This window comes from Microcebus murinus, chromosome 1, assembly GCF_040939455.1.
Source record: "Microcebus murinus isolate Inina chromosome 1, M.murinus_Inina_mat1.0, whole genome shotgun sequence".
Lineage (NCBI taxonomy): Eukaryota > Metazoa > Chordata > Mammalia > Primates > Cheirogaleidae > Microcebus > Microcebus murinus.
This window is the reverse complement of record NC_134104.1, coordinates 156,674,554-156,691,966: the sequence shown is the minus strand read 5'-3', so window position 1 is coordinate 156,691,966 and position 17,413 is coordinate 156,674,554. Positions and strand designations below refer to the sequence as shown.

Below are 17,413 nucleotides of genomic sequence, written 5' to 3'. Positions count from 1 at the left end.
AACTATGATATAAAAGTTTAAACAAGGATAAGAGATTTGTTCCTAATTGCTCTTGATATGTGGGGAACGTGTGAGAGTACAGTTTTTTTTTTTAAGGAACAGGATTATTGCTGACTGGTAGAAACTGGATTTTAATTTGTAAAGACATTAGAGATTAAGAACTGTTAAGAACAATTAAACACTAAAACTATTAAACAAGATACTTGAGTTGCTGCCACAGTGAATTTAAGAATCTAAATATTGGTGCTGTTAACATGTTTATTATTGATGTAACTGTGAAAGGAGGAGAGTGTCATTAATAGGGATGGTAATGTTGTGGATTCATTTACTTAAGAAATATATATATTTTTTATTTTGAGACAGAGTCTCACTGTGTTGCCCGGGCTATAGTGCCATGGTGTCAGCCTAGCTCACAGCAATCTCAAACTCCTGGGCTCACCCAATCCTCCTGCCTCAGCCTCACACGTAGCTGGGACTATAGGCGCTGGCACAATGTCCGCCTAATTTTTTGTTTCTATTTTTAGTTGCCTAGCTAATTTTTTTGATTTTTAGTAGAGACAGTCTCCCTCTTGCTCTGGCTGGTCTTGAATACCTGACCTCAAGTCATCCTCCTGCCTCGGCCTCCTAGAGTGCTAGGATTATAGGTGTGAGCCACCCCTATAGAAATACAAAGAAATACTTTTTATTTTTTTCAAAACATTCCAAAGAGGAGTGGGTTGGTCTTCACGAATGGAGAAAGGCCAAGAAATATTTTTTTTTTTTTTTTTTTTTTTGAGACAGAGTCTCGCTTTGTTGCCCAGGCTAGAGTGAGTGCCGTGGCGTCAGCCTAGCTCACAGCAACCTCACACTCCTGGGCTCAAGCAATCCTCCTGCCTCAGCCTCCCAAGTAGCTGGGACTACAGGCATTCGCCACCATGCCCAGCTAATTTTTTGTACATATATTAGTTGGCCGATTAATTTCTTTCTATTTATAGTAGAGACGGGGTCTCGCTCTTGCTCAGGCTGGTTTCGAACTCCTGACCTCGAGCAATCCGCCCGCCTCGGCCTCCCAGAGAGCTAGGATTACAGGCGTGAGCCACCGCGCCCGGCCCAAGAAATATTTTTTGAACACTAAAAGTACTTAATGTTTTATTTTCAAGGTTATTTCACATGCATTATCATATTTAACCCTCAATTTTTTCACTATTCTGTGATACTCAGCAAAGCAAAGCCTGAAATACAGGGGCACCATCCTCAAGGAGATAACCACTTGGGGAGCAGCTAAGACTAACAAATAAGAAACAGTGCAGAGTATTACAAAATAGTATATAATGAAGTGCTAAATCAGGCAGTATGGCTTGTAAATATTCTAAGGGTTATGAGAATAGAAAGAACTTAAATGAGTCTTTTATTCACTTAACAAATATTTGAGGACCTCTGTGTGTCAGAACCTCAGTTTCCTCACTTGTTACTAAAAGTATCACTGAGAGCTGCATTAGTAAAGGAATGGTAATCTTCAAAGCTAATTACAAAAACTACATAGGCAGGCAGTGGAAAGCTTAGGTTAGAATCTGGATTTTGACACCAATTCCAGTGGGTTTTCCAGTACTGGAGGTTGTAGTTTCTTTGAAACAGGGACTTGAGAGATGGTAGAATATAGCGGATGAAAAGCAGAGATACATGACCTTCTATGAAAGCCAAAAAATGTGACTAAAGGCCAGGTGAAGTGGCACATGCCTATAATCATGGCAGTTTGGGAGACCAGGGTGGGAGGATTGCTTCAGGTCAGGAGCTTGAGACCAGCCTGGGCAACATAGTGAGACACTGTCTCTACAAAAAATAAAAAATAAAAAAATAGCTTTGTGTGGTGGTATGTTCCTATAGTCCCAGCTGTTTGGAAGTCTGAGGAAGAAGGATTGCTTGAGCCCAGGAGTTGGAGGTTGCTGTGAGCTAGGATGGAACCACTGCACTCCATCCTGGGCAACAGAGAGGGAACTTGTCTCTTTAAAAAAAAAAAAAAAAAAGTGGGCAGTTGTGGTGGCTCACGCCTGTAATCCTAGCACTCTGGGAGATCAAGGTGGTCGGATTGTTTGAGCTCAGGAGTTTGAGATAAGCCTGAGCAAGAGCGAGACCCTGTCTCTACCAAAAATAGAAAAAATTAGCTGGGCATGGTGCCGCATGCCTCTGTAGTCCCAGCTACTCGGGAGGTTGAGACAGAAGGGTTGCTTGAGCCCAGGAGTTGAGATTGCTGTGAGCTAGGCTGATACCACGGCACTCTAGCCAGGGCAACAGAGTGAGACTCTGTCTCAAAAAAAAAAGTGACTGCTGGGAGGCCGAGGCGGGCGGATTGCTTGAGGTCAGGAGTTCGAAACCAGCCTGAGCAAGAGCGAGACCCCGTCTCTACTATAAATAGAAAGAAATTAATTGGCCAACTAATATATATACAAAAAATTAGCCAGGCATGGTGGCGCATGCCTGTAGTCCCAGCTACTTGGGAGGCTGAGGCAGGAGGATTGCTTGAGCCAGGAGTCTGAGGTTGCTGTGAGCCAGGCTGACGCCGTGGCACTCACTCTAGCCTGGGCAACAAAGTGAGACTCTGTCTCAAAAAAAAAAAAGTGACTGAAAAAGGCATCGGAGGCAAAGGAACTATGCCATATTTTTGTGGCAGTGAGGAAATGGACCCTACCAGAGTAGAGGATGAATGTAAGGTAGGAATGGAAAATAAAGTTGTAAGGAGCAAGATCTTAAAAGATCTTTTAAGGTTAGATAGGAAGTTTAGGAGATAGTAGGATAGCTTCCAAATATAGCTTGCTTTATTTTAGACAGAGGCAACTTTCCTCACCCTCCAAATTGTGGATCTGTTAGTTTACTGTGTATTTTCTGAAGTACTTTCAGGGTTTTTTTTCCTTTTTTTGACGCAAAGTCTCATTAGGTTACCCAGGCTGGTCTCAAACTACTGGGCTCAAGCCATTCTCCTGCCTCAGCCTCCCAAGTAGCTGGGACTACAGGCATGTATCACTATGCCCAACTATTTTTTTATTTTTTAGAGATGAGGTCTTGCTATGTTGCCCAGGTTGGTCTCAAACTCCTGGCCTCAAGCAGTCCTCCCACCTCAGCCTTCTGAGTAGCTGGGATTGTAGGCATGAGTCAACCATGCCCAGCCACTTAATGTTTTATTGACCATTATTTTTATGATCTTTTGACAGTTTTCCTAATAACAATAACATTTACTGGACTCTGATTTGATTCTGTTGAAGGGGATGGCTTTGGACCAAGCAGTATGAGTTTAATTTAATCCAGATTCTTTTTTTTAAAGAGAGGAGGTCTTGCTCCGTTGCTTAGGCTGGAGTGCAGCAATGCAATCCTAGCTCACTGGAACCTTGGAATGCCTGAGCTCAGGTGATCCTCCTGTCTCAGCCTCCTGAGTAGCTGGGACTACAGGCACATACCACCATACCGGGCTTGTGTTTTTTTTAAACTGTTGAGATGTAATTTATATACTGTAAAGTATTATACTTAATGGATTCTTTCCTTGTAAAACCATCTTTAAGATCAAATGATAGAACTTGAGTACCAGAAGGCTCCCTCCTGCCCTATCCCAGTCAGTATCCATCTTAAATTGTTTTTCCTATTTTTGATTCCCAGTTTTCATAATAATTAACATGTAAAATAGTTCTCATATGTCAGACTTTGTTCTAGTTAAGCCCAGGGAAACGCTGTAAGATAGAGCTTACTATCCTCATTTTACAGGCACAGAGAGGTTAAGTAATTTAACCAACGTCTCACAGTTATCAGGAGACCTCTGATTTGAACCCTAGCCATCCGCCTCTAGAATACACATTTTTAACTAATATGCTATATTGCTTAGTTTCAACTCAGGATACTAGTAATTCTAAATATATTTTGTGTAATTCTAAATATATTTAGATATATTTGCCTTTTGTGGCATTGAGAATTTTCAGAATAGGAAAGGAAGAGAAAGCAGAAATACTTTGAGGATTGATCAGAGTGGGCCAAGAATTTTGCAGAGAATTTAACCCTTAAGACTAAATATACAGTTTATACTATAATACTGTATAGAAAGACTAGAATATACATGTAAGAGAGTTTGACTTAGGACAGAGCATGTTAGATATTGGAGAGTGTGGTAGCCTTGTATTTGATTATTATTGAAAAGTCAGTCTTGCTTAGAATACTCAAAAAGTAATTTTTCTTGTTTCATAAAGAATGCATGAATAAAAAAGGATTATTGATGTATATGACAACACTGATGACTCTCAAAACATGCTTAGGTAAAAGAAACTAGACATAAAAAGAGTATGATTCCATTTATATAAAATTTTGGAACAAGATGGGTATAGTGGCCCATGCCTATAGTCCAGCTACTCAGGAGGCTGAGGCAGGAGGATTGCTTGAGGCCAAGAGTTGGTGACTGTAATGTACTGTGATCAGATCTATGAATAGCCACTGCACTCCAGCCTGAACAACAAACATAGTGAGACCCCTGTCCCTTAAAAAAAAAGGAAAAGAAAAGAAGTTCTAGAACAGGCAAAACTCATCTGCAGCAAGAGAAAGTAGATGAATGATTATTTGGCAGGGATGGAAGCTTAGATGAGGGGATGAACATTGCAAAGCTGAGGTAAAAGCACTGTAACCCTGAAGTAGGAATGTACTTGGATTCTTTGAAAAGCAGTGACTGAAGCTTAATGAACAAGGGCTGGAGGAGTGGAAGAAGTGGTCAGGAAGCAGGCACAAGTCAGATAATTGTAGGCCATGCTATTACTTGGGTTTAATTCAACATACTGTGGTAAGTCATTGGAAGTTGGAGAATGAACTGTGTCAGATCAAGCATGCAAACAGGAAGTAAGGAGACTGGTGAACAGGCTATTGAGAGTAGTCCAGGCAGTTGATGATGGTGAGCTGGATAAAGGTAGGAGTGGTTAAGATTTAAAGTGATGGGAGTCAGAAGGTATGTTGTAGATTGAGCTAACAGGAATTGTGGGAGAGGAGGAGAAAGGTTTTTGGCTTCTGAGGCAATGGTAGTGCTATTTTTTGAGAGAAAGTTTAGAGAGGAATAAGTTTCAGGTGGAAATTGTTTTGTGAGTTTTTTTTTTTTTTTTTTTTTTTTGAGACAGAGTGTCACTCTGTTGCCCTGGGTTAGAGTGAGGCAGTGTCATTATAGCTCATAGCAACCTCAAACTCCTGGGCTTAAGTGATCCTCCTGCCTCAGCTTCCCAAGTAGCTGGGACTATAGGCATGTGCCACCACACCTGGCTAATGTTTCTATTTTTAGTAAAGATGGGGTCTCACTCTTGCTCAGGGTGGTCTCAAACTCCTGAGCTCAAGTGATCCTCTTGCCTCAGCCTCCCAGAGTGCTAGGATTACAGGTGTGAGCCACCACGCCTGGCCTATTTTATGAGGTATTTGTTTAGATCTCTATGTTCATCAAAAAAATAGCCTTGTTCCAACTTAGCTTTTATTTTACACCTTGACTGTTGAATTGAGTGTTGTAGGTGGTGGTGCATTTTTCTGTACATTTGTCCAGAGTTGACCCCTTCTTCCCTTTGTGCTAGGATGTCTGAATTGATTGAAAAAGAAACTGAAGAATACCGTAAAGGGGATCCAGACCCATTTGATGATCGACATCCTGGTAAGACATATGTATACTCTTAAGCTTGGGTCTTTTTTTCATACAAAATAAAATTGCTAATAGGAGTATTTTTCGATTAAAATAGTATGTTCTGTGGTACGTTTTAAGACCTTTTATTTATAAAATATTGTTCAAAGTAGGGCAGTGAGGAAAAATAAATTCCTAGAAAACTGAAATATTTGTGATATTTACAGATCAAATAGAATATAACTTTAAAGGAACTAAATTAATTAGATTTACTTGAGTTAACTCAGTTGGTATGATTACAAAATCTTTTTTTTTTTTTTTTTTTTTTTTTTCCTTTTCTTTTTTTTGAGACAGAGTCTCACTTTGTTGCCCAGGCTAGAGTGAGTGCCGTGGCGTCAGCCTAGCTCACAGCAACCTCAAACTCCTGGGCTCAAGCGATCCTTCTGTCTCAGCCTCCCAAGTAGCTGGGACTACAGGCATGCGCCACCATGCCCGGCTAATTTTTTCTATATATATTAGTTGGCCAATTAGTTTCTTTCTATTTATAGTAGAGACGGGGTCTCGCTCTTGCTCAGGCTGGTTTCGAACTCCTGACCTCGAGCAATCCGCCCGCCTCGGCCTCCCAGAGAGCTAGGATTACAGGCGTGAGCCACCGCGCCCGGCCGCAAAATCTTAAAAAGAGAAAAATGTTCTTCCTTTCTGACTTTTTAAAACCATTAAACCAAAAGATGTTTTCCTCTGTGCTTTCATTTTTCTAACAATAGTTATCCTTTTATTGATGGGGAAATACAGTTGAGAATGCATTTAGTGCCTTGCTTTTACTTAGGAAGTTGATACTTGGAACCTTAAATAAGAAACAGACTTCTTGATGTATGCTTTAGTATCTTGATAGCTAAAATATGCTATCTTGTGTTAATTTGGTTTTATTCTGGCCTAATTTAATTAGAGCAATGACAATCCTACCTGGTTTGGCATTGAATTTGCTATAATACACAGTTATGTGGGACTTGAGGCTTTGCCATTTTATGTTTTCTCTCAGGTAGTAGGTAAAGCATAAGTCACATGGGGCCGCACTGCATATAAACTCTAGCCAGAAGCAGTCCTTTGTGGAAAGGAGTCTGAAACATTGTGTGTGGAGAGATAGGACAAATAAGTGAGAGATATAAAAATGAGAGCATTATATATTCACCTGAATGTTACAGGGATTATTGCTACTTCTTATACTTTTGTTTTCAAATGTAAGTAAGCTAGACATTTCAAATTAAGGGTCTAGTTGTTTATGTGATGTTACTTGCTGCTCTTGTCCTAGACGTCCCTACTTTTGATTCAGAGAAATATTCACTGTTTAACCCACATCTTCAGTAAGGAAGTCAGCATGAAGAAGTACAGAAGTGAATGTGAAATCACAAATGAAGTCAATATATGGAATTATGAAAAGCATTAAAAGAATTGATCATGCTTAGTGTCATTGCCTTGGAAAGGATGAAATGGTAATGAGGAAGAAGGGAGAGACAGAGAATATACCTTTTTTTGGGTAGAAACTTACAAAGCAGTTTTTTCCTCCCTACCTCTTAATGTTTTTTTTTTTATTATTATTATTTTTTATTTTGTTGAGACAGAGTCTTGCTCTGTTGCCTGGGCTGGAGTAAAGTGGCGTCAGCCTAGCTCACAGTAACTTCAAACTCCTGGGCTCAAGCAATCCTGCCTCAGCCTCCCAAGTAGCTGGGACTATAGGCATGTGCCACCATGCCTGGCTAATTTTTCTGTATTTTTAGTTGGCCAATTAATTTCTTTCTATTTTTATTAGAGACGGGGTCTCGCTCTTGCTCAAGCTGGTTTCAAATTCCTGACCTTGAGCGATCCTTCCCACCTTGGCCTCCAGAGTGCTAGGATTACAAGCATGAGCCACCACGCCCAGCCCCTAACTCTTAAGGTTAAGCAGTATTTGTGATGGCATAATGTCATTTAACAAAAATAAAGATCTGAGTACTATTCACAAACAGCAAAAGTTAGATAATCTAAGGTCCTTGTTTTTATGATATCATTCTCTAACTTTTCTTTTTGTGAATTACTCTGGGATACTAATTACAGCTTGGTAAAAAGTTCATGTCAGGTAGCTCACATCTTCATCCTATATTGTATACTTTGACAACATTTTTCACTCTAATGCTCTGAAAGGAAATTAAATAGATTGTATCTATTTTATTTTATTTTTGTTTTTTTCCAATCTCAGCTTCTGAGATCAGATGGTATCTGTTTTAAAAAGAAACCAATAATTTTCCCAGTCATTAATTTATTCTCTTACCTTTGAGCTGTGCAATGAGTGGATCCTAGGTCCCTGGCCTTCTTTCTTTCCACAAGAGTTAGGAAGTTAAGATGGGGTCACTGTATCTTTAGGGTTGGCTATTGCTTGGTGGGATTCACCCTTGCAGCCCCACTCCTACTCTGACCCAGGATGTCCTTACAGGTTTGAGGATGCATCTGCTCTTGTCATTGTAGTCGAAGGAGAAGTTGGACTTGGAGCCTAACTTCTCTAGGCTACCCATCAAAAGAAAAGTGGCCTTCCTACCTTTATATGGCTGGGAATTCAGCGGTTTTCTTTCTCTTAGGCTCCTTTATGATTGTTTTGTAGACCTTGAATACCCTTAGTAATGTTGGTCTGGATCCAGTGCTCATTTAATTCAGTACTGCTGTGTAGGCAATATGCTAGGAGATGGGATAACTAGAGAACAGTATTTCAAGTTTTTATATTGTCACTTTTAGTTTTAAAGAATGTTTCTTATAAAGTCTGATCATCCATCACATGAATCTTTTGTTCTTGTTTATTTTTGCTGGCATTTTGTTAGTACTTATAACAACCCAGGTGCCTTTCCAGAGGTCTAAGTTGCTTGGCTGGGATGACTTACTCATTCCTTTGTTCCTCCCTCTTCTTTTGGTAGGTCGAGCTGATCCAGAGTGTATGCTGGGCCACTTGCTGAGAATACTCTTCAAGAATGATGATTTCATGAATGCAGTAGGTTTGCTTCTTACTTTTCTTCAGAGATTATCAGCAGATGCTGTACTGTTACTGTTTTTTGTAAATAGTTGGTTTTCTCCTCAGACCTTGGCAAAGTTGGGAGTAGATGGGTAGATTTTTTGTTTGGTATTGGTTCAGTTGAATTAGAAGTAATCAAGTCATGAGCTTTTTTTTCTTGCCCAATTCCTGGTTGTAGCCAAAGTGTTTTCTCTTTGGTGTGTAGTTTGTTCAGTTGAATATTGGTGAGGGCTCCCAAGGCATCTGTACTCATTCTTGGGCAAGGTGATTTTGAGTTTGGGAATAGAGGAGTCCTCTTGGGTTCTTAAATGGAAAAATAAGAGTGATGCATATGGTATGATTATGCACTGACATAGTGGTGTGTGCATTGGACATGGGGAGGGATAGAAAGGTGCTTTCTCCCCATCTCAGGGTTGTTGTGAGGAGTAAATGAGGAAAAAAAAATATATATATATATATTTCACTCACAGTTTATGAACGTAGCAATTGCTTAATAAATTGTGGCTGTTAGGTTTGTTTTTGGAGGTGGGATGGCATGATGCTTGAGAGCATGGGCTTTGGGGGTCTGTCTTTTGGGTTTAAATCCAGCTACATTGTTCACTGACAGTTCCATCTTTGGGCAAGTACCTTAAACCTCTTCAAACTTTATTTTCTTCAAGGCTTATTTTCCTGATCTGTACAATGGAGATGATAGCACTTAATGTTTTTTGTAATTCTTGAATGAAATTAAGCATAGAAAGTGCTTAGCAGATAATGAGGGCTCATTGAGTATTAGCTATTATTATTGTCTGTATTTTATTGATTCCCAAATTTATTTTTGTATCACCAGTGTGTCTTTTCAGCTTCAGATCACTTCAGACTGCCTTCTAGACATTCTCACCTGGATATGTCCCCCAGGCACCTTGAATTCCACATCTCTAACTATTTACTCCACAATCTGTTTCTCTTGTTCTGTAGCTTAGTAATGATGTCCTTGTCCAGTCAACTAGATGGTATCCCTTACTCCTGCAAGCTGTCTTATTGAATGACCTTACAGGTGTTATTGTTCTCTCCCCCTTAAACTTCAGAAATTCCTCCATTTCCTTCTGCCCTTTTTGCTAGACCTTAATTTAGCCACTACCATCTCTCATTTGGTTACTGTAATAGCCTCTTACCCGGTTTCTTCTTGCCTTGTTCTGCTCTAATCCATTCTTCACTTTATAGCCCAGAAGTATTTCTAAAATGCATAAAGCGATCATGATACCCTCTTGTTTAAAATCCATTAATGGTTTTCTATTGTTCTGAGGATAAATTTTAAATTCCTTAGTTTGGTGTAAAAATCTAATCTGTCTGTGGACTGTGTTCTCTGCAGCTTAAGTTCTTGCCCTTTGGCCTTCCTTTCCTCCTACTCTCTATTAGCTACTCCCTACTTGTCCTTTACATTCTGACTTGGAATCTCTTATTCTCTTGAAGTTGTCTCTGATTCCTTTGCAGGGTTTGTGTAGCCTCCTAGGGGCTTATGTAGCATCCTGTACTCATGATATTATCTGTTTTCCCAACTCTGTTGGATTATGAGCCCTTTGATGGTGGAACTATGTCAGTAATTATTTACTATATATACCTACCGCAGAACATAGTACCGCTTAGTAGAGATAGGTAAATATTAGGTAAGTGCCAAACAAAAAGTTTTTTTAAAACATACGTATGTGTAACTTACTATTAATATAAAATTTAAGTTTTTTATTAACCATTTTCAAGAATCTGAGGCTTATCTTGCCCTACTTTATAGTTTTGAAAAAGTATGTAAGGGGAGAGGTGGTTTCTTTGTGATACCCTGAGCTTAATTTTTATGGTTGCTGAGTTGTTTTGGGGGGATTTGGCTTTAAACCTGCTGAAGAAATGAGTGATGTCATTGTGACTCAGCAGTATCATAACTTTATAATATTAAAGGTTAAATTAGTAATTATTATCTACAGTCTTCTTTCATACCCTTTAAGAAAGTACTGGTGATTCACACCTGTAATCCTAGCACTTTGGGAGGCTGAGGCAGAATGATTGCTTGAGCTCAGGAGTTTGAGACCAGCCTGAGCAAGAGCAAGACCCCTGTCTCTATAAAAAATAGAACAACTAGCCGGCATGGTGGCACATGCCTGTAGTCTCAGATACATGGAAGGCTGAGGCAGGAGGATCTCACTTGAGCCCAGGAGCTTGAGGTTGTAGTGAGCTATGATGACACCACTGCACTCGAGCCCTAGCAACAGAGTGAGACCCTGTCTCAAAAAAAAAAGTAAGTATTGAGAATATGTTAAAGATTTATTAGATGTCTCCATTTGACTGGGTTGATTTTCAGATGAAAAGCATATTTGTTCTTACAGCTGGTGAATGCATATGTGATGACAAGCCGAGAGCCCCCGTTAAACACTGCAGCTTGCAGACTCCTACTGGACATCATGCCTGGGCTGGAAACTGCTGTTGTCTTTCAAGAAAAGGTATTTACTAAAAACAAAATTCATCATTTTAGTTTTTGATTGAATAGTGACCTGTTTAATGTTTGTTTTTAAAATAATTTTTACAACTTTTTGTTATTCAAATAGTAATGTTATAAAAATTTAAGAAATCTAGACAAGCAATAAGAAAATTATTAAAAATAGCTATTTTGATGAGTACTTGTTGCTTAGGTGCTATATTATTTTTTAAAATCTTTTTTCCTTAATTTTTTTTTTTTTTTTTAGAGATGGTCTTTCTCTGTCATCCAGGCTGGAGTATAGTGGCATCATCATAGCTTACTGTAACCTTGAACTCCTGGGCTCAAGTGATCCTCCCACCCCAGTTTCCCAAGTAGCTGGGACAACAGGCATGTGCCACCATGCTCAGACAATTTTCCTTATTTTTTATAGAGAAAAATAACAACACAGGAGTATCTCTGTGTTGCCCAGGCTGGTCTTAAACTTGTGGCCTCAAATGTTCCTCTTGCCTCAGCCTCTCAAAGTGCTGGGATTATAGGCACGAGCCTCTGTGCCTGGCCTGTTTTTTTTTTAATTTTAAAAACGTGTTTTTGGAATGGATTCATAATTTCATCCAAACTCTTATACTTAACTATAATGAGACTTCCAGATGATTAAAATGTTAATATCTTTAAAAATAAAGCAAGCCATGTGGCATACCCAATTCACACAGCAAATTCTTAAAAGCTGAGAGACAAAATATTTATATTAGTTCTAAAAATAGAGCAACTAATTTTTGGCAGTTGAAATATGCATGCATACTCACTATCAAAGTAACATTTAGTCTTTTTTTTTTTTTTTTTTGTGGCGTCAGCCTAGTTCACAGCAACCTCAAACTCCTAGGCTCAAGCAATCCTGCTGTCTCAGCCTCCCGAGTAGCTGGGACTACAGGCATGCACCAACATGCCCAGATAATTTTTTTCTATATATATTAGTTGGCCAATTAATTTCTTTTTTATTTATAGTAGAGATGGGGTCTCACTCTTGCTCAGGCTGGTTTCGAACTCCTGACCTTGAGCATTCCGCCTGCCTCAGCCTTCCAGAGTGCTAGGATTATAGGCGCGAGCCACCAAGCCCGGCCTAACATTTAGTTTTGATAAGTGATCTTCCCCAGTGACAAAGAACTTTGCATATTTCGAAAAGCCCATCCTATTCTTGGTGATATTTAGTATTTGTTAGGGTGTGGACCTCACTAGGTGCTCATGGTGCAGGTTGGAGAAAGAATTTTCACTCCAGAAGTAGGATAGTTTTAGGAAAGAAAGTTTATTTTACTTTCTTGGGAAAGCTAGAGAAAGAGTGAAAGAAAAGGGATTATGGATATGGCATGGCACTGAAGAAAGTAGTGCCGGCAGCTGAGGAAAAGCTGATTGGAGTTTTAAAGGGTAAAAATGGCTTTTTTCCCCTTTGCTTCAGCAGACTGATAACAGAAGCAGCAGTAAAGGTGTTGTAGGTGTTTTTTATTTTCTTCTTTTCTCGGTGAGGCTGGGTTATCTGAGTCCTTGAAATCTGGTTTTTTGAGTAGGAACTGAGGCAAAGAGATCACACCCCTACTTGTCCGCTTAGGGCTCTTCAAGGCTGAAGAAGAACTCTTAAAGTTAGGCTGGCACAGTGGTTCACACCTATAATCCTAGCACTCCGGGAGGCTGAGGTGGAAGGATCGCTTGAGGTCAGGAGTTTTCGACCAGCCTGAGCAAGGGCAAGAGCCTGTCTTAAAAATAGAAAAAAAATTAGCCAGGCAACTACAAATAAAAAAAATTAGCTGGGCTTGGTGGCGAGCGCTACTCCAGCTATTCAGGAGGCTGAGGCCAGAGGATTGTTTAGGCCCAGGAGATTGAGATTGCTGTGAGCTAGGCTGACACCACAGCACTCTAGTCTGGGCAACAGAGTGAGACTCAAAGGGCAGTTGTACTGAGTTTTGTCTTCACAGGGGCAATTATGTGCTGTTAGTTTATTTCTCTTAATTTCTGTTTGATAGTTTATTTTCCTCTGTTAGGTTATTAGTAAGACCACCTTTCAGTATTCATTTAGTTAATATTTGAAGACCTGTTTTGTGCTAGGTACTGGGAATTCTTTGTCAGCAAAATGGGAACTTACATTTATGTATTCATTTGGGGGTTGGCAGACACAAGTAAACTGATAATTTCAAATAAGAGTAAGTGCTATAAAGACAAGAAAATGTCAATTTGATAGTGACTATGCATGTATACTTCAACTGTCAGAAATTAGTTGCTCTATTTTTAGAAGTAATATAAATATTTTGTCTCTCAGCTTTAAGAATTTGCTGTGTGAATTGAGTATGCCACATAGCTTTAGCTTTCTTTATTTTTAAATATACTGACATTTTAATCTTCTGAAACAATCTGGAAGTCTTATGTATATGAATCAAATAAGCTGGATATGTATTTTTTTCTTTTTTTTTTTTTTTTTTTTTTTTTTTTTTGAGACAGAGTCTCGCTTTTGTTGCCCAGAGTAGAGTGAGTGCCATGGCGTTAGCCTAGCTCACAGCAACCACAAACTCCTGGGCTCAAGCAATCCTCCTGCCTCAGCCTCCCAAGTAGCTGGGACTACAGGCATGCACCACCATGCCTGGCTAATTTTTTTTTCTATATATATGTTAGTTGGCCAATTAATTTCTTTCTATTTTTTTATAGTAGAGACGGAGTCTCGCTCAGGCTGGTTTTGAACTCCTAACCTTGAGCAATCCGCCCGCCTCGGCCTCCCAGAGTGCTGGGATTACAGGCGTGAGCCACCGCGCCCGGCCAAAAGTTAACTTTTAAGAAAATTTATGTTAACATTTATTACAGAACAGTTGTGCAAATAACTAGTATTTTAGAGAATGACATTGTAATTAATGTTATAATTTGCCATAATGCCTACAGATTAGATTTTTTTTTTTTTTTTTTTTGAGACAGAGTCTCACTTTGTTGCCCAGGCTAGAGTGAGTGCCGTGGAGTCAGCCTAGCTCACAGCAACCTCAAACTCCTAGGCTCAAGCGATCCTCCTGCCTCAGCCTCCCGAGTAGCTGGGACTACAGGCGTGCACCACCATGCCCGGCTAATTTTTTGTATATATTTTTAGTTGGCCAATTAATTTCTTTCCATTTATAGTAGAGACGGGGTCTTGCTCTTGCTCAGGCTGGTTTCGAACTCCTGACCTCGAGCAATCCGCCCGCCTCGGCCTCCCAGAGAGCTAGGATTACAGGCGTGAGCCACTGCGCCCGGCCTACAGATTAGATTTTAAAATCTTCAATTAGCAGCCCTTGTGGGAGACCAGAAGAATCTATATCCTTGTGAAAAATATTTTAATATGGATACTTCTGAAAATCAAGATGATAAAAGCAGCATTTATGGCAATATATTTGTATACACAAAGTTTATAGAAGATTACAGATGATTTCACTGTGCTTTGTGAAATTTTCTGGTTGTCATTGTAGGAAAATTACCTCTGGTCCCTTACAGTTGCATCATTATAGATCTACAAAGAACCGAATGCCCTTTGGAGGTTAAAAACACTGCTTAGCCGGGCGCAGTGGCTCATGCCTGTAATCCTAGCACCTTGGGAGTCCGAGGCGGGCGGATTGCTCAAGGTCAGGAGTTCAAAACCAGCCTGAGCGAGACCCCCGTCTCTACCAAAAATAGAAATTAATTGACCAACTAAAAATATATATACAAAAAATTAGCCTGGCATGGTGGCGCATGCCTGTAGTCCCAGCTGCTCGGGAGGCTGAGGCAGTAGTATCGCTGAGCCCAGGAGAATGAGGTTGCTGTGAGCCAGGCTGATGCCATGGCACTCACTCTAGCCTGGGCAACAAAGTGAGACTGTGTCTCAAAAAAAAAAAAAACAACAAAAAAACACTGCTTAAGGGATATTATGAATAATAAAGTTTTCTGGAAAACAGCTTCTTCTTTCTCAATGATTTAATTAATAACTGATTTCTGTTAAGTCGGGAGAATTGACTTATTCAGTTGTATATCAGATTGGAAATAAGATTGTTTTTTTTTTCCTATTACTCAAATAGTTTATTTCAATTTTTATTAAAAACAAACCAAATCCAGTAACTTTTCCAATGCCTTACTGAAGGGTTGCCTCACAACTGAACCATCATTTCTGGAGGGGAAGATCGTCTTGAATCTAAGAGAACAGATTACAAACCTCTTTCACATTGTGTTAACTTTACCGTTGGATTACATCATGATCTCTGCTCTGTAGAAGTATCCTATGCAAATGCTTTTTTGCTGTGAATTAATATTGCTTTTAAAAAATTATAGCTTTTAAATTAATGAGCCAGAAATCATTATTTCTAGACAGATTGACTATTTGTGTTTCACAAAGCTATGATGAAGGCTTATTGCTCTAGGCCGGGAACAGTGGCTCACACATGTCATCCTAGTACTCTGGGAGATGGAGATAGGAGGATTACTCGAGTTCTGGAATTTGAGATCGTTCTGAGCAAGAGTGAGACCCTGTCTCTACTAAAAAAAAAAAAAAGAAAGAAAAATTAGCTGGGCATGGTGGCTGCACCTGTAGTCCCAGCTATTCGGGAGGCTGAAGCAGGATGATCACTTAAGCCCAGGAGTTGGAGGCTGAGTGAAGCTATGATGACGCCACTGCACTCTACCTGGGCCAACAGAGCAAGACTCTGTTTCAAAAAACAAAACAGGAAAACTTAAATATATTGCTCTAGAGCAGTGTTTTTCAATTTTTGTGAGTCATAATAACACATTTTACTTTTTTTTTTTTTTTTTATGAGACAGGGTCTCCACTCTGTCATGGACTGGAGTGCAATAGTACAATGATAGTTTACTGCAGCCGCCAACTCCTGGGCTCAAGCAGTCATTGCACATCAGCCTCTCTAATAGCTAGGACTACAGGTCTGAGCTGTGAGCCACTGTGTCTAGCTAATTTTTCTTTCTTTCTTTGTTTTTTTTGCCGTAAGTACTTCTGGTTATTTCTTTTCTTTCTCTCCTCTCTTCTCTTCTCTTCTCTTCTCTTCTCTTCTCTTCTCTTCTCTTCTCTTCTCTTCTCTTCTCTTCTCTTCTCTTCTCTTCTCTTCTCTTCTCTCTTTTTCTTTTCTTTTCTTTCTTTCTTTCTGAGACAAGGTTTCACTATGTTGCCACTGCGCTTGGCCTCAATTTTACATTTTTTTTTACATTGCATCTCAGTTTATACATTAGATACATGAAAAAGGACGTTCTTGAACAGTTTACTCTTACTTTGTGCAATTTATTCTGTTATTTAATTTATTTATTTATTTTTGAATCAGAGTCTCACTCTGTTGCCTGGGCTAGAGTGCCGTGGCGTTAGTGTAGCTCACAGCAACCTCAAACTCCTGGGTCAAGCGATCCTTCTGCCTCAGCCTCCCGAGTAGCTGGGACTACAGGCATGTGCCACCATGCCTGGCTAATTTTTTCTATATAATTTTAGTTGCCCAATTAATTTTTTTCTCTTTTTAGTAGAGACGGGGGTCTTACTGTTGCTCAGGCTGATTTCGAACTCCTGACCTTGAGCGATCCTCTCACCTTGGCCTCCCAGAGTGCTAGGATTACAGGCCTGAGCCACCACGCCCGGCCATATTCTGATATTTAAATTTCATTTCTTTTTACTTTAGAGCTGGTTGTAATTTATTAAATTGATTTTGTTAATTAAGCCACTGTTTTAAAAAAGTTGCTGACTTTCAGAGATATTGAAATAAACTTTAAATTTTATTTTTATTTAAAATTATTTGGCTGTATAGTTTCTTCATAATATTAAGTGTGCCACTTTATCTTTAATATTGTTTAGGTAATAGGTTTTTCATATTGTTAAGTGATCAGTGTATGCTGATAATCCAGCCAGATCAAGACCTTTTAGGAACTTACTTTTTAAGTAAGAATACTACTTTATAATTTTTCTCTTTTTTTCCTCTACCTCCCTCATTTTTTTCTTTGAGGTTTTAAATTATTGGGGATCAGAGTTATAAAATTGGAGAGAATGGGCTGGGCATAGTGGATCACATCTGTAATCCCAACACTTTGGGAGGCTGAGGTAGGAGGATGGCTTGAAGCCAAAAGTTTGAGACTGGTCTACGTAACATAGTGAGATGCTGTCACTCTAAAAAAAAAAAAAAAAATCCCTGATTTTATACTCTGGAAAGTTAAGATTCCCCTAAAATGTTATTAAGTATTTTGCGAAGAAACTGTCCTTGGAGTCAGTCAGTTAGGTTGATGACTACTATTATTAGGTGCTAGCCCTTTGCTAAGTGTTTGATTTGCATTATATTGCCTAATCCTGGCAGCATTCCATGAGGTAGGAAGAGCACCA

The 17,413-nt window shown here is 39.4% G+C and overlaps 1 protein-coding gene across 8 annotated transcripts in view; it reads left to right on the top strand.

The window, feature by feature from the left end:
* The window catches only part of DCAF1 (DDB1 and CUL4 associated factor 1), an 87,614-nt gene that overhangs the window by 21,108 nt on the left and 49,093 nt on the right, over window positions 1-17,413 (top strand). For 7 of the 8 annotated variants that reach the window (XM_076008045.1, XM_076008034.1, XM_076008042.1 and 4 more), the window contains 3 exons: window positions 5,553-5,629; window positions 8,536-8,609; window positions 10,985-11,098. In XM_076008045.1, coding sequence (XP_075864160.1) covers window positions 5,553-5,629; window positions 8,536-8,609; window positions 10,985-11,098 — 265 coding nt within the window. The remainder of the gene's footprint in view (window positions 1-5,552; window positions 5,630-8,535; window positions 8,610-10,984; window positions 11,099-17,413) is intronic. The other variant, XM_076008050.1, reaches the window with a different exon arrangement.